Below are 23,354 nucleotides of genomic sequence, written 5' to 3'. Positions count from 1 at the left end.
TACTAGTGTTTCAAGATCAATACTTTGGTTTTTTTGTCCTCTAAGTTCACTATGTAGCCCACTGAATTGCGTTTAATAATGTTTTTTTTCCTAGAAAGGAGCAATATTCTGTCATATCACACATTCATATTTAGCCTATAGAACATTTAAACAATAGAAGTTGACCCAAAGTGCTTTAGAGACAGACAGATTTCCAAAACCTGGATTCAAAATACATAAAAAACTGAAAGATGTGTTTTGTCGTGTTAACTAATTATTGTGGAAAGTAAAAAGTCAAAGTGATTTAGTGCTCATTAAAAAGTGTTCAGAATTTCTAAATTCATCTCATTAATCATGACACACTGCTCTCTCCTACATGAACTGCCTTTAGACACTATCCATAGAGAGCATGCTTTTCTCTGTGCCAGCCTGTAAACATAGTTTTTAATGCTGCTAAACTTGGGCATTTTAACAAGAGAGTCCATGGAGAGTCCTGTTTGGAGCCAGCCTCCAGTTGCCACTCCAGGAACTGCAGTTTTTGGCACTTCCACGTTGGTTTTTATTTTTCAGCCCCAGAGGTTGCTACTTGATAATAAACGTAGGATTACAGTTACTCTGGTATAAAATAAATGTCATTTTGCAATACACATGACCTCTAATGGTATACAGTCATGCAAATACTGCAGAACTGGTATTTTTGTCTGTGTTTTGAGGTGTCTGCTTTTGACTATTCTGGCAGTTCTTTAATAAATACTGCATTTCTTTGCTTTGGTGTTCACTAAGAGAACAGGAGATTTCGAGGGCTATTTTGGCAAGTATTATATGAAGAATAGAACATTTTATTCTTGACTATTGAATAGTTTGAGCTAGCCAACTACAAGCTTCATTTGAAGATTTTAACTATAACACAGGCTCTCATCGGTGGATTGAGCTTTGATCAGTTGTCATAGATTAAACTTGTGAACCTGACTTGGTTTCAGGATATTAAATGTGAAAGTGACTTTTGGGCAAAGATAGATGAGAAGCCCTGCTCATTTCTCAATCAAAGCATCAATCAGTACATGTGCAAAGAAGAAATGCTGCTGAGAATGTCGCCTTCTTACTTATGAATGAAACTAAGAGATGATTTCAGATATTTCTATAGGTACAAAAACCAGAACAATGGGAGGAATATTACACATTACTGATCCAATCACGCTCACACTCAAAAAAAAGAAAAGAAAAGTAATTTAAACCTTCCTAAGTTCCTAAACACAATAATAAATGTCAGCTTTGCAGACTGACAGGAGTTTAGAGAATTTGTTGAGGACATAGTTCATATTCAATTAAGAAATGAGTACGTAGCCAGTATGGTGGAATAAATAAGTGTACGTACACACTAGTCCGTACAAAGCCAGATCATTGGAATTAGAAGAGATAATAAGGACTAAGTGATGAATATGACTCACTCAAGCTGCACTGTGAACGGAGGCGTGAAGCCAACTGTAGCATGCAGGCAGCAGTACTCTCCGCTCTGCCAGCACTGGGAAAAGGGAGGATTCAGAGATCCGCAGCTTATGACCGCCTTCAGTGTGTGTAGCCTGATTTTTGTGGTGTTACTGATAGCCTTAAACACCTCCAGCAGCATCACACTGCTGTGGACGGTCGCTTAGGAAGCATCGATTATTCGGCGTCGTTTCTGGACGAGGATTGTCCTGCAGTGACCACCGACTGACTGCTGGACTGCAGCGAGCATTTGAACCCCCACCAGTGGTGCCCAGCGTACCCCGAGAGCTCAGACATGCCATCTGTGTCGACTGGAAACGTTGCGGTGTGCTCCGAAATTCGCTTTACTACTTGAGGGAATCAAAGTTGGTGCAATGGAGACTTCCGGGAGTGATGCGGCGGACGCGTACTTAAGGAAAGCCGAAGACAGAGATTACGATCTTGAGCATCTGCCTCCACTGCTGGAGGATGAGGTGAGAGGCAGCGGGGTTTTTAAAAGGAAGAAGTTATAACTAAACATTGGTATCGTTTTAAAACAAACAAACGCTAATGTCGATTGCTTGGAGCATCCGAATTATATGAAACAGCCTCTTTTTGTGTTTCCTAGAAAGCTGCTGGTTGAAATTTTTAATCCTCTTAGAGGTTAAAGTCAGCCAGAGAAACGTTCTTAGGGCCTTAACATTTAAGATGATTTAATTGCATTTAAGACAAACAAGGGCGAGTAAAAGTCAAAATGTACTCCAGAAATAATTTTAATACCTAAATTTAAAATGTTTCAAGTTTTAGCTGCAAAACAGTATTTTTAGAGTAACCCATTTCCTGCCAGGGTAGCAGCAGATGCATCTGGAACAGTATGGGTGGAGAAGGGTTTGGGGTTTTGGACGTAATTTAATATACTTGTTGACTTTTTTCTTTTTCTTTTTTAGACACACTGGGTTATGTTGCATATCTGACAAGTTTAAGGTAATCTCTCTGCTGTAAGGTGTGGAAGATAAAAAAAACAACTTTTGGGATTCACATTAAACCAAATTCTCAATACTGTATATACTGGTACAAGAGAGCCTTCCTAAAGAGTGCTTCCAAAGAGCTCCCATTGGGAGTGATAGGGGATGCCCACCTTATGGGTAAAATAAAATAGGGTTCCAAATTTAAACCATCAGCAGTCTTTAGTGTTTCCTTGTTGAATTGAAGAAACTTTTTGCATTTTATTTATTTTTTAAACAGAGTTTCAAATGATGCATGATGAAGGAATACCATGTTCTGAGGATTTTGTTTGTTGCTGTTATGAGCACTTCTTCAAGTGCCAGAATTGAAAATTGTCCTCCTCTCCCTCAAGTACATTGTCTCAGTATGCATCTTTACACCGTAATACAGGAGAACAAGCCCTCTCTTTTGCCTTTCCTCCCATTACTGCAGTGCAAAGACATGCACCACACCAAGAGCCTCAACAGAACCTTGAAACTCAGAGGCAAACTTATATAGGACAGCACATTTAACTTGAGGGGAGTGAGAGAGACTAACGTTCCCCTGCACTGTTCTCAAGGGAAACTGTCTATTTATGGGGCGGCTGCTGCTGCTGCTGCTGGTGCTTGAAGTGGGACTTTTCTGCCCTGTAATTTGGCTCTACCCCACTTGATCACATCAGTATGCTTTGTTCGCAATCTGTTGCAACTCTGCTGCACCTACAAGACAGTCGTAAATCAAAACAGAAAGGCCCTTCTCGTGCAATCAAAGATAAAGCAGTGATTGTCAGTGAGAGCAGAGCTGTAGATTATCAGAGAACAGAAGCGTTAAGACATTCAGAGTTAGAGAAAAATGAAGCTGCTGTGATATAAATACTGTCATGAAAGAAGAAAAAAATTGTCCATGGTTGTTAAAGTGCTAGATATAGTGTGACAATCACTTCTTTATGACACCGCCTCCACGCACACACACGCACTCGTTCTCCACTTCCACTCTTCTGCCTGAGTTAAGGCCAGCTTTTGTGTCCACTTGCAAACTGGAGAGAAGTTCCTGTAATAATCAGACCGCAGCATTATGCTTAATGCTTCATGGAATCTGTGAGATCACTGCGTCTGCTGGGGTAAATGGGGCCAGTGGAACACAGACGATGCAGTGTGTTGCTGCAGGTCTGTAGATTCACTTCATGAAATTAAGCGTGCAGGATGCTATGTTATACCAGATATTTTCAGCTGTTAGCGCTAATGAATGAATTAATAAAGGCAAACATATCTTGTAAAGCCTTCAACTTTAGATTATGTAGTGTCTTAGTTACAGTCATATGTTTGAGTTATCTTCAGTGTTAATCACGACATGAGTCAGTTTCCAAGTAAAGACCCGTAAGGGCGTATAAAAACTCAACATGTTTACTTGGCAAAGATTTATTTCCTCATGAAAACCAGACTTATATTGTCATTATTACAATGAGTGTCAGAGTGTCAACGTGTCCATTTTTATAACAGTCAAAGTCAGATGTAGTCAACGTTTTTGATGGTGAAGTCAAGCCTGAAGGCATTTTTGTGGCTAACAAGCTGTGCCAGGCTCCTGCAGATACATCCTGAGACAGCGACTGGACACTCAAAGAATCAAACTGAATTTCTCAGAGACATCTGCAACAGGAAAACCTTTTTAAAAATCTTTATTCTGGGGCAAAGTCAGCAAACTTTTTAAAGTAATCCTTTAAATGCTTTAAACTAACTTAAAACAATGCCTCACAAGATGTCAGCTGAATGGTAAGACAGTACCAACAGGAAATGTGTCATTCTGGTTTAAAAGCTACTTTTCAATTCAACATTATGTTTTGGTTATTGCTCACTCTTACGTACATGAAGGACCTGTTGAAGTGGGAAAGTTCACATTGAATCTGAGTTTAAGATGTATAGGTAACATTAAAGTTTGGAATCCAGCCATGATCCATTATGAAGAGTTGCATATGCTCTGTATGTCCTAATGATGTCGAGGTGATCTTTAAAATAAGAGGATGAATCACCAGCCGACGAGCCGGATCCAACCTGTGAATCAAATTAACTGAGCTCCTAATATAGTCTAATTTTTTTTATTTGTGATTGGTTTTAAGTCTAGGGTTCCATTTCCATATAAGACACTAGTCAAGATATATAATAAAGGAAAGACTAATATGCACAGGAAGTACAACAGAGAACATAAAAGAATGACAAGGGATTGAATTTCCAAACCTGCCATGTCTCTGCTACACAAAGCCAAACGTTATTAAATGGCTGCGTTATCAGTCTCCTTTCTTTCCAAACCTTTAAACAAATGGTTTTTACACCTGCCTTTAAAAAAACTGTCATTTGCGTCATATTTCATGGTCCAAAAATCATCTGTCATGAATTGAATAAGATTTGATGCAAAAGCAAACATAGCTTTATGTGTTGCTTACATTAATGGATTGATGGATCAGTTAATATATCATAATATCCTTAGGAAGTGTTGTGCCCAACCACCGAGAAACTAAATACTAATACAGAATCATATTTTTTATACACCAATTTAAAAATTACCATACACATTGGTCCTATAAATGCCATGCATTATCAAAATATCTGGTATATTGCATCTTTTATGCTGTCTCCTTTTGCATGCTTCTTCCTCCATTCACCCCCAACCGGTTGCAGCAGATGGCTTCCCCTCCCTGTGCCTGGTTCTTCCTGTTAAAAGAGAGGTTTTCCTCCCCAATTGTTTGCAAGAGATTGTCTGACTGTTGGCGTTTTTTTCCCAATAATTTTAGTTATTTGATATTAAGATGACAGAACGCTTCAAAAGAGACTGCAACATCCATCATTTGTAGCTCCAACTACAAAGGTGCCCTTCTCTATGAAGCCATAATCACTCAGAGCAAAAAGTTCCAATTTTTTCAGCAGTGTGATGAAGTGTGTTGATTTGCATTTAACAGAGACCATAAAACAAAACCAAATCTGTCTCTGTTGTACTGTAAGTTGTATCCACGCTGTCCAACACCTTTTACCTTTTGCAATAACACTTTTTATTTCAACTGTAATGCTTCCTCTGCTGCTGTTGCCTCCACATGGCCGCTGTGCTATGATGCACATGAGTCACTTTTACTCCAGCATCAACCTGTTGAATCAAGTTCCTCCAGGGATTAGGTAGAACTTCAGTCTGTGCCGTCCCCTCTGTTCAGCAGGAAGTAATGAGGTCAGAGCTTTTAACGTCTACTTTGCGCGCTCTCTATTTACATTTTAATAAAGCCGTTTCGCACGAGTTGGCTGACTGAAATGCAGTTGAGAGCAAGAGGCTGTTTGATGGTGCATTTAGGTGCTCATGAGGGGAAAAAGGAAGATGTGAAAGCCCTTCTTAAACTAGTTGAATCATTAAATTATAACTGCATGGATGTGCATTAATGTGGATCGCCAGGACCGACTTGGAAGTTCAGTTTTTTTGTGTCTATGCGGGTTCGGTGCCCGTTATTTAATAACTGTTGCGTTTTACCCTCTTGTGTCCCCCTATTGTTTTACTAACAAGCTACAAGCTAATAGAAAATGACCGAATGTTAAATAAAAAAAAGGGCAAAGAGCTCGTCATTAATATTTGCTTTCACTCACACTGTATTAAATGGGAGCACTGGAGCAAATAGTGTTCCTTCAAAGTGTTCATTGTTGAAGAAATTCAAAAGGCAGGCCCTTATCTCTAACCTCAACTACATAAAAACAAATCAGGCTCCCACTGTGGATCGTATTTAGTGTGCATACCCACGGTTGTGTGTATGTGTGTCTTGTCCACAGGAAAATGTTTCTCTGGCAGACATCCTTTCTTTGCGGGACAGCTGTCTGTCTGAGGAGGAGGTGTGGGCAGTGTGTGCAGAGTGTGTTCTGGCCCTGCAGAGCATCAGACCCTCCCACCTCTTCCACACACTGTGCATAACACCAGACACTTTGGCCTTCAACGCCCATGGGAACGTTTGCTTCATGGAGCAGCTCAGTGGTGAGTCTATAGCTCAGGCTTGTGTCCTGTGTTGCTTTTTTCAGACATTAACCCCTTTACAGGCACTTGTTATTGTTTCTGACTATTTTCAGGGCATGTTAGTGAGGCTGAGTGCTGAAGCTCACACATGCTAAAGGGAGAAATCAGTTTTATACTTTGAATATAGCAGATCAGATCAGAGCTACAAACTGTGCCTAAACTCCAGCTCGAGCTTTTTTTCTGACACACAGAGAACAGGCGCCTTTTTTTCCCCTTTAGTGATTTGTTGCCCTGATCTGTATCACTTTCAATTTGAAAATTTCTGCCTGAAAATACTCTGTCAGTGTCTCACTGGATGCGTCGCGCTTTGCTGAGGTCGGCAGGTCTACCCTGATTTGCACAGACAACATCTTTTACCTGGTCACAGGGCTGCGAGGCCCAGTGACATTAAATGAAAAATACTCTGTGAGCAACTATTATGCCTCACCTCTTCTATTCTTCTTGTCTCCTTTGCATCTCATCACATATATGAGCGCTTGCACTGCAGCGTGCACTTACTCCGTCAGAAATTGATAAGCATTGATTAGATCAACAGGGTTGCCAGGGGGATTGTTGTTGTGGTAACAGCGTGGATAGCCTAGCAGCACTCGGCCTGCTCACATTCGCAAACACTTCACAGCCGCCGTGGCATCCGTTAAAGTGGTTGCATCCATTTTTAATTTCCACGCATCTCTTCAGTCAGTAATAGAGACGCTTTGAAGTGATGTCTTGATTACTCTGTCAGCTGAAATTCTTCGCAGTCTCATTTGTTGCCATGCTTTATTGGATTGTGTTCAGTCCGTTGGCTATGATTCACACTGCGAGAAGAGAAAGAAACTGCAGTGCCCACATTACCCTTCTTGCGTTAGTTCTACTGAATACAGTTCATCTATATCGTTCATCAATGCACCGCATTCCCAGCTTTCCATGCTGCACGGCTCCCTATTGATTCCTTTTAATTGAACTGTTTGTCAGATGGCAGTGCAATTTCAAGCAGACACATGCTGCATTGGTCAATCCCATGCCCACACACACAAACAAACAGGCTGTAACGCCGTATCACAGAGTGACCTTGAGGGGCTTTGATGATGGGTCTCAGTGGGAACAACAGTTGCAGCGACACTTTAGTGCTGTTTATTTCAGATGATTTACTATTGCGGTAATATCAGGAAGGTAATTGGATGTCATGGTGGGTGTTTTGGCAGCGTTTGCATCGCCAGAGCAGAGACACGCTAACAAAATGTGCTCTAATGGTTTTTTTATACAGCGATGACCAAGAAAAGCCGCAATTTTTCCCACAAGGTTTCACATCGCAAGCTGTTCAGTTTCTGATGAAACGGTGCCGGCTGTGCGCTGTGGGAAATACGATCAGCACATTTGGAAAGCGTGATGAATCTCTGGTATTGCTTGGCTCATGCTACCTGTTGTGTTAAAATGCTGTAGGCATACATGACTCACCAAGCTCCCACCATCACCCTGGAGGCAACTGCGTCACTGACAACGGCTGTCTTTTTTTTTTTCTTACTTGCCTTCATTGCCCATTTCACTGTGTTACAATATGTCCTGACTACAAAGAGTTTAAATGTCTTGTCCTTTTTTTCTTTTTTTTGCTCCCGTCTGCCCTTTTATCTTTCATGTTTGATTGAAGATTGAGCTTTTTTGAGAGGAGGTGAAAATATAAAAAAATAAATAAATACAGTGAGAGAAAGAAAGGAAACTAGAAAAGGAAGAGAGAAGGATGACGAACAGATAAAAGAAAAGGAGAGTGGGGTAGGCAGGGTTTGTGGGAAGGAATGGTAGTGAGAGATTAGATCAAAAGGTCTAAGGAAGATAGAAGGCTAACAAGGTAAGGAAGGCACTGATGTTGTTGACATATTGTTGAAATTCCAAAATAATTATTAGAAAAAGGGATAAAGGATGAAGAAATTAAAGAAAAGACATGAGGAGCGGAGAGAAGAGGGAGGATGATATGGAACAAAGGAAGCGAGACAGAGGAGATGAAAATAGGTAGGTGTAGGAGATGAAAGACAAGGGGAGATGAAAAAGCAAAGTATGAGAAAGGGGTGACAAAAAGAGAGGTGAGGAAAGAGCAATTTAAAAGAAACGGAAGGAGTCAAATGAAAAAAGATGGGGGAAGAAAAACAAGCAGAGAGTAGAGAGAAGAAAAGACAAGGAGGGGAATGATGAAAGCAAAAGGAAGGAAGATGGTGGGAAAAGATGAGTGAGTGAAAGAACAAAAAAGGAGAGGAGTCAAAAAGTTTAAGAGGTCTGGAGAGGAGATCGGAAATAGAGTAAGGAAGACACGGGAGAGGAGAGAGAAGGAAAGGTAAGAGGAGGGGAGAAGAAGAAAGCATACAGGTGAGTCAAGGCTTGAGAACAAAAAATCAGGTAAAGTTAAACATAACTAAAAAAGGATGAGTTTAAAGAGGTGATAGAAAAGTGAAAGAGGAGAAAAGCACAGAAACTGACACTGACCTCTGTACACCAGGAAGTGATAGCCTAGCTCTAGCAGACAAGCCCCCAGATTGTCCTGACCCACTTTATTCCCCGTCTGCCTTTTCCATCTTTTCCTGAGCCCACTCGAGGGAGTGGATGTTACCTTTTTAGTGATGTTTTCGTGCATCTGGATGTCCAGTCTAAGCGTCGGCCTATTTCAGGAGGACAAAGTGAAGAATGCAGAGCTGCTCCTCTGTGCCTGCTTCCCCGCTCTGATCAGCAGATTGCTCATGTCTTGTTTGCCTGGGATTATCTCTGACACACGCATTAGGCAAATGAAGGGAAGCGTCTGCACTAGCCCACTGGACCGTTGTGGTTTAGCGTGCATATTGGGTGCATATTTCTCTGATTTGCATCTCATTATGGGATATGCTTAGCAAGTAGGTTACAGTACAGAACTGACATGACTGTACGTCTGAGTGTTTACATCAAATGGCCTGTTTGTTCCCCACTTTGATGAAATGATGGTGTACTGTATGCTTTGCATGCTTAATGGTGCAGTTAATTGGTATGCTTTCAACCTGCAGACGATCCAGAAGGCTCCTTCGTGCCGCCTGAGTTTGACAACACGGGCAGCACGTTTGAGGTGAGAAATGCTGAATCTTCTTACAATGTGGTCAAAGGGACAGTGCAGTCATTCACCCCTGGGAGTTTCTCAATAAAGCACACAGTCGGGGGCACCTTGGTGATGTTTACTGAAAGAGAGGAGAGTGTTGTTTGTTCTCTGTTCTCACCTTAAACTCCGTGCAAGGCAGCAGCCATTCAGTTATATGCCCACCTCTGTCACCTCGAGCTGTGAAACAGTTATATTTGTGAACTTTCTAATTCCAAAATAGTTTATATTTTTATAATTTTCACAATGAATTCTATCTGTATGTATGTAATAATTAGCCCTTTTTTCCTCTTTATTGGTCCCTCCAAGTATGCACTGTTTATGACGGCTCTAAAACAGCTGTTATTCATTTGAGCGCACACAATTCAATAAATGAAGCCATTTATTTCCAAAGTGACAGCTGTGCGTTACATCTCTGAAGCTTTAAACTGAATCCATTTATATCCATGGTTTGACACATCACATAGAGACTGAGATGTGGAAGTCACTATAGATTCTGGCCAAGTCAGTGACATTAATTTTATTGATTATATGCTATTTAGGAATATTATAATACTATAATTATAATACTCACTAAAGTGTATTTACTTATGGCAAGAAGGTTGTGTTTTTAGTAGCATTAACGTGCACGGCATTCTGTGTGTAAACACGGTTGCTCGAATAGTTGTGAATGAATTCTGATAAAACTTTGTGGGGAAACTAGGAATCAACTAGGATATTATTGAAGTGATACTATTACATAAGTGATATTATTATTACATATTGAAGTGAAATGGACCGGAATCTGTTAAGTAATGTCAACATATAGAAAGCACTGTATAAAAATTTTATCATGTTATATTTGACCTTTGACCTCTCCTTCAAGGTCAGTAGATTGAGCTGAAGGTCAAAGTGATAACTGTGTTTCTTACTTAGGGAATGATGTATGGGGATTATAAATAGCACGATTGTTTTATTATGACTGTTACAGTACATACATAACAACGTGAATACATGTGCAGTGTTGCTAAATACTGATTATTTGCACAAATTTCAACAGTGTAAAAATGATTTGGCAGGAACTTAAACAAAACAGCTGATTACATGTTCAAGTCTATGGCAATGTCGTGCATACAGTTTGTGCAGCTGTAAATTTAACACCAGAATATAAAGTGTGGATTCGTTATGCAATGCACAGGTTTGCATACGTGACATACTTTCAGCTGAGAATCTACACTGACACATTATTGTTATTGTTCAGAGTAAATTATCAGCGATCTAGGCGGGTGTAAACAAAACCACTTTTATGAAAAAATTCCGACTTCCCAGCCATAGTCGAGGTTTTTTTGTTTTTGCACTTTGTAGCCACTGTGCATATTAACAATGTGCCATTGGGCAAACTGTACAGATGAATATCATTTATTATTAATCACTGTGTATGTTGATATTTCATCACAGTTACGTTTCAGGCAGGCGCACTTTGAGAAAAGCCTTTTTAAATATTTTAAATGTGTGTGTGCTATCTGCGATTTTTAACCAAATAGCAGGTTACACACCATTTTGCCACTTTTGATTACTCATACACGCACGGTCACTTTCACTGCAGTCGAAGAGGTCTCCTGAATCCTGCCCTGCATTACACTTGACTACATTATTCTGAGAGGTGTTTCTAATTTGTTTTCCTCCCCATTTACATTCACGGGCGGTGCGAAATGTCAGAGACACCTGAATCTAAAGCAGTTCAGTCTACACCACCACTAAGTGTGACCTCACTGCTAAAACATTAACACCTACATCTGTGTCAGCAAGAACATTGCAGTAACAGAAGAGTTGTATCAGATTGCATTATATTCATTTTGGATGGGTGGATTAGCAAATGCTTCTTTGCTCTGAGTCAGTCTGAAGTGTAGGAATCAGCCTCACAGCTCATGCCTGATACACAGTCTGACCTCTTTTAAGCAACTGACCTCAGTGATTCACTTGGCTGGTACACAGTGTCATCATGACTAACACAAACTGTGTCCACAGCTATGAAAATAAGCTTACAGTTTAAATCAACCCAAATTTCCCTTTAACATTCAGCAGTCTGAATCTTAAAACAGACTTGATCGAGTTGTTCTTCTGACTAATGCATTTAAGCACGAGCCTCTTTATCTACGAATTTGCATACTTTTCATTGTAAGGTGCTTGCAGCTCCAGGTGTAAACATGTCTGAGTACTCTCCTCTGCACATTTATCTTTGTTCCTGCTGCAATTCTTTTAAAAGTAAGTCTGCATTTCTCTCACTGGGCTTAATAAATGTTCATATCCATTATTTATCCTTTTTCGCTGTGGCTGAGTGCAGCTGTGTAACCATTCTATTCATCTTTATAGACTTCTCTGTACATCTATGTCTGCTGTATTATGGATACAGCGCTGAAAAAACTTTATTGTCAGGAAACAGACAAATGCCTTTCATGCGACTGAATTCTAAAGCATTCTGCTTCCTCCGTAGAAATGCAGAATTCAAATGTGAAAGTCGCACTCTGCCACTGAGCAGTGCGACTTTTCTCACCACCGCATGAATACATTTGCAGCAGACTTATGTAACTGGATTTCAAAGTAAACTGTGCATTCTAATTTTTTGCAGTTTTTCTAAAGAACTTCTTCTTCTTGCACATTTGTTTACCACATAAGAACGGGTCAAGCCCACTTCTGTTGGGAGAGATTGTTATGCGTGGGTCGTGAACTCCGGAGCACCTGGAGTGCCTGCTGTCTCAGGGCTGACCATAATATCCACTGTCAGCGAAGCAAAGCAAAACAAAGGCTCCTTCATAAATATGCCTACATGGCAGTGATGCATAGCAATTATGGCCTATGAAGTTGTTACGGGATAGAGTGTTATTTTGAGCTTTTCTAAACTCATTCATGGATTCAGATCTCTGTGTGTACTGTAAATTCACAGCTGCAGCTGCTTTGTGATAATGACAGTGTTTTCTCCCTGTCTGCCCCTGGCTACAGGGCCATGTTTATTCTCTGGGCTCTACGCTTTCTGCCGCACTGAACTTTGTCATCGAGCCAGAGCTGGAGGCAGATCTGGGAGAAGAAATCCAGAGGCTGCTGGAGCAGATGCAGGAGGAGAAGCCTGAGGACCGGCCGCTCCTGCAGGTACAAAAAAAACCTGCTGACTCTTTATTACTGTTAGAATGATTTATAGAAAGCTGCGTGGTTTAAACTGCATGAGACAGCTGTGGAATAATTAGAGGTCTCGCTTCAGAAGGCGTTTTGTCCTGGGATCACACTAAAATCATTATAACTTTCACACAAATGGGAAAATTGGGTGATTTGCCTTTTTGACATGTAGTGAGACAGGAAAATATGGTTAAATATGAAATGTGTCGTGCTGAACATATAGGAAAAGAACTGAAAAGCAATATTGATCTCGTCATGATCTAATACGATGGATAATGATTGGTCAATAGCAATGTGTAGCCTGTACTGATGCTTTCCTCACATATCAAGCCAAACAGTCCCAGCAGAACACGGAATCACTATTGCTTTACAGTCAGTACAAATGTATGGATGCTTTGTGTGATTACTGCAGTATTAAATCATGTCTGCTTTTCAACTATTAGACAAACTGACAGTCCATATTACTCCAGTCAGTCCGTGCTCTTGAGCAGCACCAAGTGGAAATAATGTGTCACTGCAGGTTTTACAGTCACACAGTCAGAAGTCCCTTTACTGTCAGCCTATTACAAGATAAACCTCAATACCCAAGAAACACAGAAGTAAAATGGCTCATTCTAATTATATATTTGCTCAAAAAATAAAAGCACACTTTGTACAAAACACTGTCTTAAGTGGAAAAAGGTGTTATATGATTGTAATATGTGCTATAACTTTATGAGAACCCTCTCAGACGTCTGCGTATAAGCATACAGAATAAGGCTCATGATGAGTTGATCGTAACAAAATCGCAAAAAAACAGCAACTTGTCAATAATTCTGAGCAGTCGTCCCTCCAGAAACAGCTAATTGGAAGGGGTTGGCAAAACAAAAGCATTTAGATGGTTCACCCAGGCAAAAGTCCAAATCTAGAGATAAACAACAGATTTTAAAAAGAAAAAAAGGAGATTAAACACTAAAAATAAATACAAAACTGCATAAACAGATAAAAAGTCAAAAAATGCTCTAAAGCTCTAACATAGATGCCAATAATCCAGTGAATATCCATGCAGTGAAACACTGTGTAACTGATAGTTTGGGAATTACAATCAGACCAGTGCTTAAAAAAAAATATAGGAGTATGTAGGAGGAATACATTTATTCACAAGTATTTGAAAAAGTAGCACATACACATGGTGCTATGTATGTGTTGTGTGTTCATGTGTTGCAAACCTGCAAGTGTAACACTCCCACAGGACATCCTGTCTCTGGCTGAAGCACGGCTGTCCCGCACCTCCTCTGCAGCTGTGTGCCGGAAACTCTCCTCAATTGGACGACGCGTGCTCTCCATTGAATCGGTTTCAAACTTTCAAGGTTATCATGTTCATCACGTGTATTTAAACAGATCGCCGCTTAGTCTCTTCCATGATTTCTCCTGCTGTTATTTTCTTTCTTTTGGCATCCACAGATGGGCGGGAGAGCTCCTGGGAGGCGAGATGGCAGCATTCCAAACCTAAATGTCTTCTTAAAAGACTGAGCTCAGATGACAACACCAAAGATCAGCGTGACAGTTCTGTTAAAACAAATGGTCTGTCCAGGCAGCAGGTATGGAGCAAGTTTTTAAAAATGCAGCGAGCAGCTGGAGGAAGAAATATTTTTAAAAACCTGTACTGCCAGCAAACTGCTTTTCCAGAATGTTATTGGTACCGATTCAGTCGTTTCATAATTGAAATAAATGTTTCATTTCATTTTCTGACTGTGTGCTAAATGAGCTAGTGATGCAACATCATGTCAGAAACGTTATTGGCAGATTTAAGCAACATGTTAACACATTCCTTAAAGGAATCATATACAGTATTTAACTGTGTTTGCAAAGAGTAGCACATTACTATACAACTTGCTTTACAAGATTTTATTCACATTGTTGTTAGAATTTCAAAAACAGCTATATACCCCTATTAGATTACCAGAGTTTGTACAATCATAGAGAGCTTGAAAGTCAATATTTTGTATGATCACCTTTATTCTTCAACACAGCTTGAACTCTCTTAGGCAGCTTTCTTGGAATTGCTTTAAGTAATCTTCAGGAATACTCCTCCAGGCTTCATGAAGGACAGTCAGAGCTCTTCTTTGGATGTTGGCTGACTTTTATTCTGTTCTCTGTCACGATGATCCCACACTGCTTCGAAAATGTTACAGTCCATGACAGAGCCTCCACCGTGTTTTACAAATTACATTCACTGTTGTACCTCTCTCCAAACCTCCTCTGTGCATATTGACAATGATTTGAACCAAAATGATTCATCTCTGGATTCATCACTCCATAAGACCATTTTCTCCTTGTTTCCCTTCCTTAAGAATGATTTCTTGACAGTTTCTTGATCATCTGAAGGGTATCTCTCAGCTCTTAGCTGGATTTGCTCCAGTTTCTGAAGGACATGACTTTTAGATAGTGTTCATCTGCTGCCATAGATAATTTTTTAGCTCTGTCTTTTCTTTTTTCCTCCTCTTGTCCAATTACCTGAAATTTCTTTAAGGACAGACTGCACATCATGCCGAGACCCGCCAAGCTTTTGGCTAAGAGCTCTCTAAGAATCACAAGTTGGTTGTTTGCTAAGTTGTCTGGCATGTGTAGACACGACACTGCTTAATCACATGAGTTAGGTGCCTTTTTTATGCTTAATGATTCATAGGTCAGTGACTTAACAAACAAACAAACAAACAAACAAACAAACAAACAAACAAACAAACAAACAAACATTCCTCTGAAAATAGTCAGAGGAATGGACTGAAAGTGAAAGAAAAAGCAGCCAAAGAAAAGAAAGAAAAACACTGACAGACCTTCAGAAAGCCTGAAGAACTATTGCTGAAGACCACTTTGAAAAATACAAGAAAGTCTGACTGCTTGAAAGCAAAACATAAAGAAATGGAGAGTGGCTTAAGATCTTTGGGCAGTGCTGTATATTTGCACTGATGCTCATATTAAGCTTGGCAAAAGTTTCAAATCATAAGGACCTAATTTGTATCAGTAATCCCTAAAAGCTCGGGCTTCAGATGCTCCAAACTCTTTGGCCATATTTGTATCCATAGATCTGTGTGATGTCAGAAAGAGAGAATATCTTCATATGGTCATCTAAGGCACAAAACTACAGAATGCAATATAAAATTGTAAAGCATAACAATATCAAGAAAAAAACTATGGAGTTGAAAAAGGGCAGAATTAAGATTTTTGTTCTTTCCAATTCACTTTGCTCAGTTATCTAAACTATGGTTTCTGTTTTACCATCTAGGTAATTAAGTTTATTTTTTGCCTTCAAAACAGCTGAAACCAATGATAATGTTCTCAATCTGCAGCTGTGTGGGGGCTGGGATTCCTCTCTCTGGGCTGAGGACATGGAGGGCAGTGAAAGAGACAGCTTGATCTTGACAGATGAGATGGATTGCCGTTCTCACAACAGCTCCCCAGTGAGGAGGAGAGCGCAGCAGAGGCTGAACAGAGTGAGGGGGGCCCTTAACCGCTCCTGTTCTGTCCCGGACTCCAACAACCCCCCCTGCTTCTCCCCTCCAAGTCACGGAGACATCAGTATACCGGTTTCAGACCTCACTGAGATAGGAGCAGACGAGCACTTGAGCTGCAAGTCTATGTGGAGTAACAGACTTCAGAAATTCAGCCGGGGAAAGTCCTGTGAGACGTACACACACTGTAACAGTGAGGACTGCGGGGAAATGTCCCGAGAAACTGACGATGCTGCTGAGACTGAACACACCAATATTCAAGAGTGCCATGAAAGTCAGTGTGAGGAGTGCGCCCAGGACTTCTTACAGGACTTCGTACAGGAAGTACAGGACTCCTCGTCCTGTACTTCCCTGAACATGGAACAGGACTCTTCTGAAGACCAGACTTCACTGAACCACAGTCTATACATTCCTAATAACTACATGACCAAAAGCATGCTGTGCCTGAATGAAGAATCTCAGGATGAGGTTAGCCATTGCCAGACAGCCTTTAGATTTATGGCTCTATTCTCACATCACATATTTTCTTGCAGTTAAATCTAATGAAAGAGAAACAACAGAGGTCTCAGGTGAAGGCTGAAGTGGGCTCAACTTTTTTGTATCCTCTCAAAAAAGCTTTGAGTTGGCAGTTTTAGAGGAATAAGAAGGGAAGAGCTGGGTTCATTTCATAGCCTTTAACTGCATTGTATGACCTATGTCAGCAGAAGATCTTTGCTCAGCAAGTTGAGATGGCTGAAAAGCTTTGGTGAAAAACGCTTCAGTGGATGATGATGATGATTTAAGATTGTTGAGCTTTCACCGTGCAGCTAGCCAAGGAGGAGATTGCTAAGATTATTAGGGAATAAAATTAGTCCCGAGTACTTCACACCTTCTAAAAAAAAAAGTGGAGAGAAACACAGTAATGTAAAACTGTTACCTGATTTCAGATTTTTGCAAATAATTAACCCTGTTTGAAACAGCTTAGTCAGATGAAAAGCTCACCCACACATTTCTCACACCTGCAAAACCATAAAATTAGAGTCAAGTGACAGAGTAATCACATAGGTACTCAGCAGCAATAGAAGCATTAAAAAAATAGATTGGAATTGCTTCAGTTAGAGTTAATTAGGCCTTCTGAGGGAGCATCTGAAACTCTTTAATCTGTAACACATTCCCTTTTTAAGATTGGTTTGTTCTTGTTTTCTTTCCAGTGGATCTCTCTAAGAGAGTTGCTTGCTCGTTGTGGACGGAGGCTGACAGTTAATGAGCTGTGGGCCCTGTGTTACACCTGCCTAACCTCACTGCAGAGCTACATTGACTTTCCAGGTGATTTTACCCACTGTATTCACAAAACCAGAAAGAAACTATCCCTGCAACAGCAGTTTTCTCTTCATTTTAGAGCTAGCGCTTACAATAGACTGGTAGAAAGTCCCAAAGCGGAGAGAAAAAACTAACTAGAAATATTATGCAAATTATGTTACACGGTTCTAGCTCACAATTCTTCTGTGAAGCTGATTTCTCTCTTTTCTGTTAGCCTATTTATGCCTGGACACGGTGCATGTGGGCTGCAAGGGAGAGGTGCTTTTTTTGAAACCTAAAAACATAGGTAGGTACTTCTTAGTCATCTGCTGTTGGGTTTTTTAATGTTTTTTGGGGGAGGAGTTTGCAATCTCTAGTTGTATACTTTCAAAATACTCACTGAAAATGCACTCTTATCCAACGTGTATGAGTATATGTTGACTTTAGGAACTAACTGTAAGCGTTCTTTGCAGGATCTAGAGATGAATTTTATCTGGCTCCTGAATATCAAGAGCATGGAATTGTAACAGAGAAGGTCGGTCTGTCAGAACTGCTTTCATTAATTAACTCATTAAGCGAAGTTTTAAATAATTTATTTCAAATTAACCCCCACCCCCCTTCTTTTTGTTCTTGTCTTTCTTTGCTCAGGTTTGTGTGTATGGGGTTGCTGCTATTCTCTGGGCCACAGCCAAGTTCAATTTATCGCCTAATCAAAAACTGGCGATGCCTCAGAAATTAAAGAGACTGCTCCTGGAGATGGCTAAGAGGACGCCTATCGAGCGACCTACCATCGACATGGCTAAAAAAGTATCATAACCCGTTATTATTGTTAAAAAAAACATGTACTGTCACCTTAATCTAACACTTTGAGTTGCTAGTTTTTCTCTACTGAAAGTCTTTATGTGGTTGTCAAAGCAAATTATCTGTGGGGCTCTATGCCTGACGCTGCCAGACAAGAAAACTCTTTATCACTAGCTGGCTGTTACTCTGTTTTCTTCTTTGAACAAATACAAAGGCATCACAGTCCTTTACTACATTAGCTTCAAATTAACTATCACAGTGCTTTTCGAATTCCTGAAATTTCTGACAAGAATGTCTCCAGCTAGTGATATTTTTGTCATCAGAAAGTTATTGTAAAAATACAACATGACAATTTGATTTCAGTATTTCTGCTTTTTTTGTTACAAATGAAAACTGGGTTGTAAAACTTAAATTTAGAACAAACACGCTGACATGTTAAACAGAAGCCTGCAGTTATCTTACACATGGAAGGGGGGAATGCTTATATTTATAGAATAGAAGTTAGAGAGTTAATGACTTTTTTTTTAAGCGTTTAAAATGCGGTACAGAATTCCCAGTGCCATTTTAGAGGCCACGGGAAGTCTTTACTGTTGTTAGTTTAAGAGTACTACTGAAGATTTCAGAACAATACTACAGGGTTTTTGATTTTTGATAGCAAAGAGCTACAGCAGCAGCATGATTCCATTGATATCATGGTTTCCTCGTGACTTTTGCTGTAGCACAAATTTTGTTTTCCGTATTTCTGGCCCCTGTAGTCTCTAGAAGACTTGGAGGCTTTTGTGAAGCTTAGGGCATCGAATATTTCCACTTATGAGCAAATAAGTGGCACGGTGGCACGGTGGTTAGCACTGTTGCCGCACAGCAAGAAGGTTCTGAGTTCAATTCCACCATCAGGCCGGGGTCTTTCTGTGTGGAGTTTGCATGTTCTCCCCGTGTTTGCGTGGGTTCTCTCCGGGTAATCCGGCTTCCTCCCACTGTCCAAAGACATGCAGCTTGTGGGGATAGGTTAATTGGAAAATCCAAATTGCCACTACGTGTGAATGTGCGAGTGAATGTGAGTGTGAATGGTTGTCTGTCCCTGTGTGTTAGCCCTGCGACAGACTGGCGACCTGTCCAGGGTGTACCCCGCCTCTCGCCCTATCACAGCTGGGATAGGCTCCAGTGCCCCCCACGACCCTGAAAAGGATAAGCGGCAGTGAATGGATGGATGGATGGATGGAGCAAATAAAAAAATGTCAGACTATGCAACTGTGGCTTCAGTACTAATTAGCATATGTTAACATGCTAAACTGCTAAAGAGGTTTGTCGGGTTTTGAGTTTTATGGTCAGATATAAAGTCATGGTAAAAAAAACAATGTATCCCATCTTTAAATTCTAATGTTTTATTTATCAGGACATAATAAAAAAAAAGATCTGATCCTTACCAGGACTTAAAGTTAGTAAAATAAAACAGATAACCAGCAACAAATGTAAATTGTAGAAGCAGTATGTGGAAAAACTACCAAACCAAATGATTCAACAGCTTGTAGAACTAAGTTTATCAGAACCTGGAGTCTTTGTTTCATAAAAGACTTCATGACACTCTCATGTCATTGTGGAGGAATTTTGGCCCACTTGTCTTTCTGCTTTATTTTATAGAGGGTTTGATTTTATTGAGGTTTGAAGCCATTCATTCAGCACAGCTCTCTTAAGGTGCCACCACAGCATTTCAATCAGGTTGAGGTCTCAACTTTGACTGCAGCATTGCAACACCTTGTTATTTTCTTTTACAGCTATTCTGTTCTAGATTTTCTTGGCATCATTGTCCTGTTGCTTGACCTAATTTCAGCAAAAACTTTCAGCCGTGCTGCCATGTTCCATCTATAGTGAAAGGCTGGTTGCATTATGAGATCTGACATTTGATTGGACAATCAAGTGTCAGTAATGAAAATGAAAAACAAAAAAGGGTCAAGCAGTTCAGCCCTGCTTTCCTCCAGGGCATTGTGTTATCACACATTACAATGATTCAGACCAGCAAACTGACAAAACTTCTCCTTTTACAGAAGTGGTCACACTTATTTATAATCAGTTTAATAAATGCAGCTGATTAGCAGCACCCATTTGATACTGTATGCCACCATGCACTCAGTACTATCCATCCATCCTTTCATCTTCTTCCGCTTATCCGGGGCCGGGTAGCAAGGGCAGCACCCTAAGCAGAGAAGCCCAGACCTCCCTCTCCCCAGCCACCTCCTACAGCTTGTCCGGGGAAACACCAAGGCGTTCCCAGGGAGATATAATCTCTCCAGCCTATCCTGGGTCTGCCCTGGGGCCTCCTCCCAGTGGGACATGCCGGGAAGACCTCACCCAGGAGGCGCCCAGGAAGCATCCTTGTCAGATGCCCAAACTACCTCAACTGGCTCCTTTCGATGTGGAGGAGCAGCAGCTCTACTCTGAGCCTCTCCCAGATGGCTGCACTCCTCACCCTATCTCTGAGGGAGAGGTCAGCCACCCTTCAGAGAAAGCTTGTTTCTGCTGCTTGTCTCCGCGATCTTGTTCTTTCGGTCACTACCCACAGCTCATCATAGGTGAGAGTAGGGATGTAGATGGACCAGTAAATTGAGAGCTTTGCTTTTACACTCAGCTCTCTCTTCAGTACTAACAACATGTTAATGTAAAATGTTAAAAGAGTTATTCAAACACTAAATACAAAGCAAATACAAGCAAAAATGTAACTATCAGTTATCATACATTTATTTCTAACTTATGTTAGAATGCTAAACTATGAAGTGAACATGGTAAACATTGCTTGCTAAAATGTACATTGATTGTGTTAATCAATGTGGATGTCCCTTCCAAATAAATATAAAGATATGCTAACATGAGCATCAAAGCCATATATGGTGCAATAATTATTTAGGCTTTCACACTAAAAAAAATCCCTGCCCATTTTTTTATACTTTTATTCATCATAGACTTTCTATTCTATCACTGATTTGTGTATTCTAATGACACTTTTTTTTAATCATTTTCCAGTCATTTATTATAAAATGCACTTTGCATTACACTTTCTTGTATGCAAAGTTTTCTATAAATAAAGCCCATTTTGATTTTGTTTATTACTGTGCAGATATCACAACTTCAAAGAGAAACATCTTTGCTTAGAGTAATCTCTTTTTTTCCCCTTGTCATTATGTCAACAAAGAGCTCTGTGACAAATACCATAATTTACTGTTACTGTTACCCTGTCAATCATTTTAAAAGGGTTGCTGCGTGTTTTGTTTTTTTAAAACCCTTGAGCTATTTCAGGAGAGAATTAGTTCTGACATTATCCATATCTGTGTATGAAGTGCCTTGTATTGCTATCAGACTTACTCTCATGTGGATCTGTTCCAGAGCTGTCGTGACTACTTATCAAGCCAGGGGACAAATGCTGAGACTGTCTGGAGCAACCTCATCAGCAGAGTTCACCCGGTAAACCTTTTTTCACCACAGATATATTAATGCCATTGTACCTGTGTATTAGTAATCTCAGTGTCAGCTTCTTGTGGTCAGTGTCGGTTGTGTTTTGTCTCACTGAATAGTCAGTTCTGGTTGTCGTGAACATATTATATTTTCTTTTCAGTCAGCCTCAAAATTCTCAGACGCAGAAGATTTGACGACAACTGAAACTTGCCAAGATTCATGTGAAGAGTCTGCTGAAAACAACAGTGGTAGGGCAGCTTTACTTAAGTAGGGATGACCCTCATGCAGTACATTTTACTTTAAAAATGTACAATATTTTACATATACTAAGTGTATGAAATATTAGGAAGCTCCCCTCTGAAATAAACCAATAAAAATGTATTTGGTCTCATTAATTTGAATCAGAATTAAAGCTAATGGTATTTTGTACATTGCATGAGACAATATCACTGATATTGTAAATGGCACTGTGGTAACTGTGTGTAGGCTTTGTCCCCATGGCCACTGAGAGCCGACTGGCTCCTGTGCCTGGCCCTGTTCCCCACAGCTATCCAGTCAATCAGGAACTCCAGCTCCCAGAGGCCTTCACTTCCACCGCCACACACTTCACCCCCATCATCCTGACCAGTGAAGAAGGTTTAGAGGGGGGGGACCAGCATTTTTCAAATGACACTGAAGGGTAGGAATACAAAAGTGATATTATTGCTTTACATTATATTAAACAACAATGATCAATCTATTTGTAAAACAACAGTTTCAGAACCATTTCTGTAAATACACTAATTTGCTTTTTTTCCTGAGAGTTGGATGGGAGGCTGGTTAGCCTAGCTTAGCACAAAGGCTAAAATCAGAAGAAAACAGCTAGTGTGGTTCTCTTTAAAGATAAAGGCCTAAAATTGGGCTCTACTAGCCAACACTTTTTAAAGCAATCAAATAATTTTGATAGTATGAACCAAAATGTCAAAACCACAATCTGTAAGTTCACATTGACCTTTACATGTTTAAAATTCTTATTATGTATAGTTACTTAGTGTCATTGTCATGGTCATAAAAATGTTTGTAAATGATCTGGCAATGAAAACAAAAGTCACTTGTTGATCACTTGACACACCAGCTCTGGTTTTGGGAGCTTGCATCACATAACAGCAGGAAAATTCCTGAGGCACTCTGTTGATTAGAAATATAAAAATATTTTTTAAAATGATATAAAATAGTTGCAGAAAAGTCTTCATCAGGTCTGAGACAAGCCTTCTCTGATTTGTTCATGATAACTTCTGCTAGAGTCACACTGAGGAAAACAGAGCCTGGAGACTGTAGTGTAGCCAAAGTTATTGCAGCCATGTTAATGGTTGAATTTACACTCTTGTTGTCTTTGAATTGTTTTTGTTTTTTTTAAGATGGGGTCCTGGTCTGTGACCACTTGCAGGCGGTTGCCATCTTTAAAGCAATATTGTTGCGATATAAGATGGTGACAAGACAGCAATAGCATGCAGTCAGTCAACACATTGCTCTATGTATTAAACAAACATATAATTTTCTGTTGGTTTTAGTGTCTTACAGGCACATATATAAAAACATGTAAACAAATGGTAACATTTCACTTCTCTAAATCTTGGTAAGCCAGTGAATGAAAATATTTT

General features: G+C 40.1%; 1 protein-coding gene across 1 annotated transcript in view; it reads left to right on the top strand.

Annotated features, from left to right (window-relative positions):
- Window positions 1-1,458: 1,458 nt before the first annotated feature.
- Window positions 1,459-23,354, top strand: part of kndc1 (kinase non-catalytic C-lobe domain containing 1) — a 41,781-nt gene continuing 19,885 nt past the window's right edge. The window contains exons 1-14 of the mRNA XM_005462955.4: window positions 1,459-1,937; window positions 6,225-6,423; window positions 9,465-9,523; window positions 12,530-12,676; window positions 13,932-14,049; window positions 14,144-14,280; window positions 16,030-16,659; window positions 17,382-17,496; window positions 17,705-17,776; window positions 17,943-18,004; window positions 18,118-18,276; window positions 21,646-21,723; window positions 21,875-21,962; window positions 22,201-22,393. Of these exons, the coding sequence (XP_005463012.1) occupies window positions 1,839-1,937; window positions 6,225-6,423; window positions 9,465-9,523; window positions 12,530-12,676; window positions 13,932-14,049; window positions 14,144-14,280; window positions 16,030-16,659; window positions 17,382-17,496; window positions 17,705-17,776; window positions 17,943-18,004; window positions 18,118-18,276; window positions 21,646-21,723; window positions 21,875-21,962; window positions 22,201-22,393 (2,156 nt within the window). The 5' untranslated portion in view covers window positions 1,459-1,838. The remainder of the gene's footprint in view (window positions 1,938-6,224; window positions 6,424-9,464; window positions 9,524-12,529; window positions 12,677-13,931; window positions 14,050-14,143; window positions 14,281-16,029; window positions 16,660-17,381; window positions 17,497-17,704; window positions 17,777-17,942; window positions 18,005-18,117; window positions 18,277-21,645; window positions 21,724-21,874; window positions 21,963-22,200; window positions 22,394-23,354) is intronic.

This window comes from Oreochromis niloticus, linkage group LG13 (assembly GCF_001858045.2).
Source record: "Oreochromis niloticus isolate F11D_XX linkage group LG13, O_niloticus_UMD_NMBU, whole genome shotgun sequence".
Lineage (NCBI taxonomy): Eukaryota > Metazoa > Chordata > Actinopteri > Cichliformes > Cichlidae > Oreochromis > Oreochromis niloticus.
Note: the sequence above shows the minus strand (reverse complement) of the source record. Positions and strands in the feature narration are given on the sequence as shown.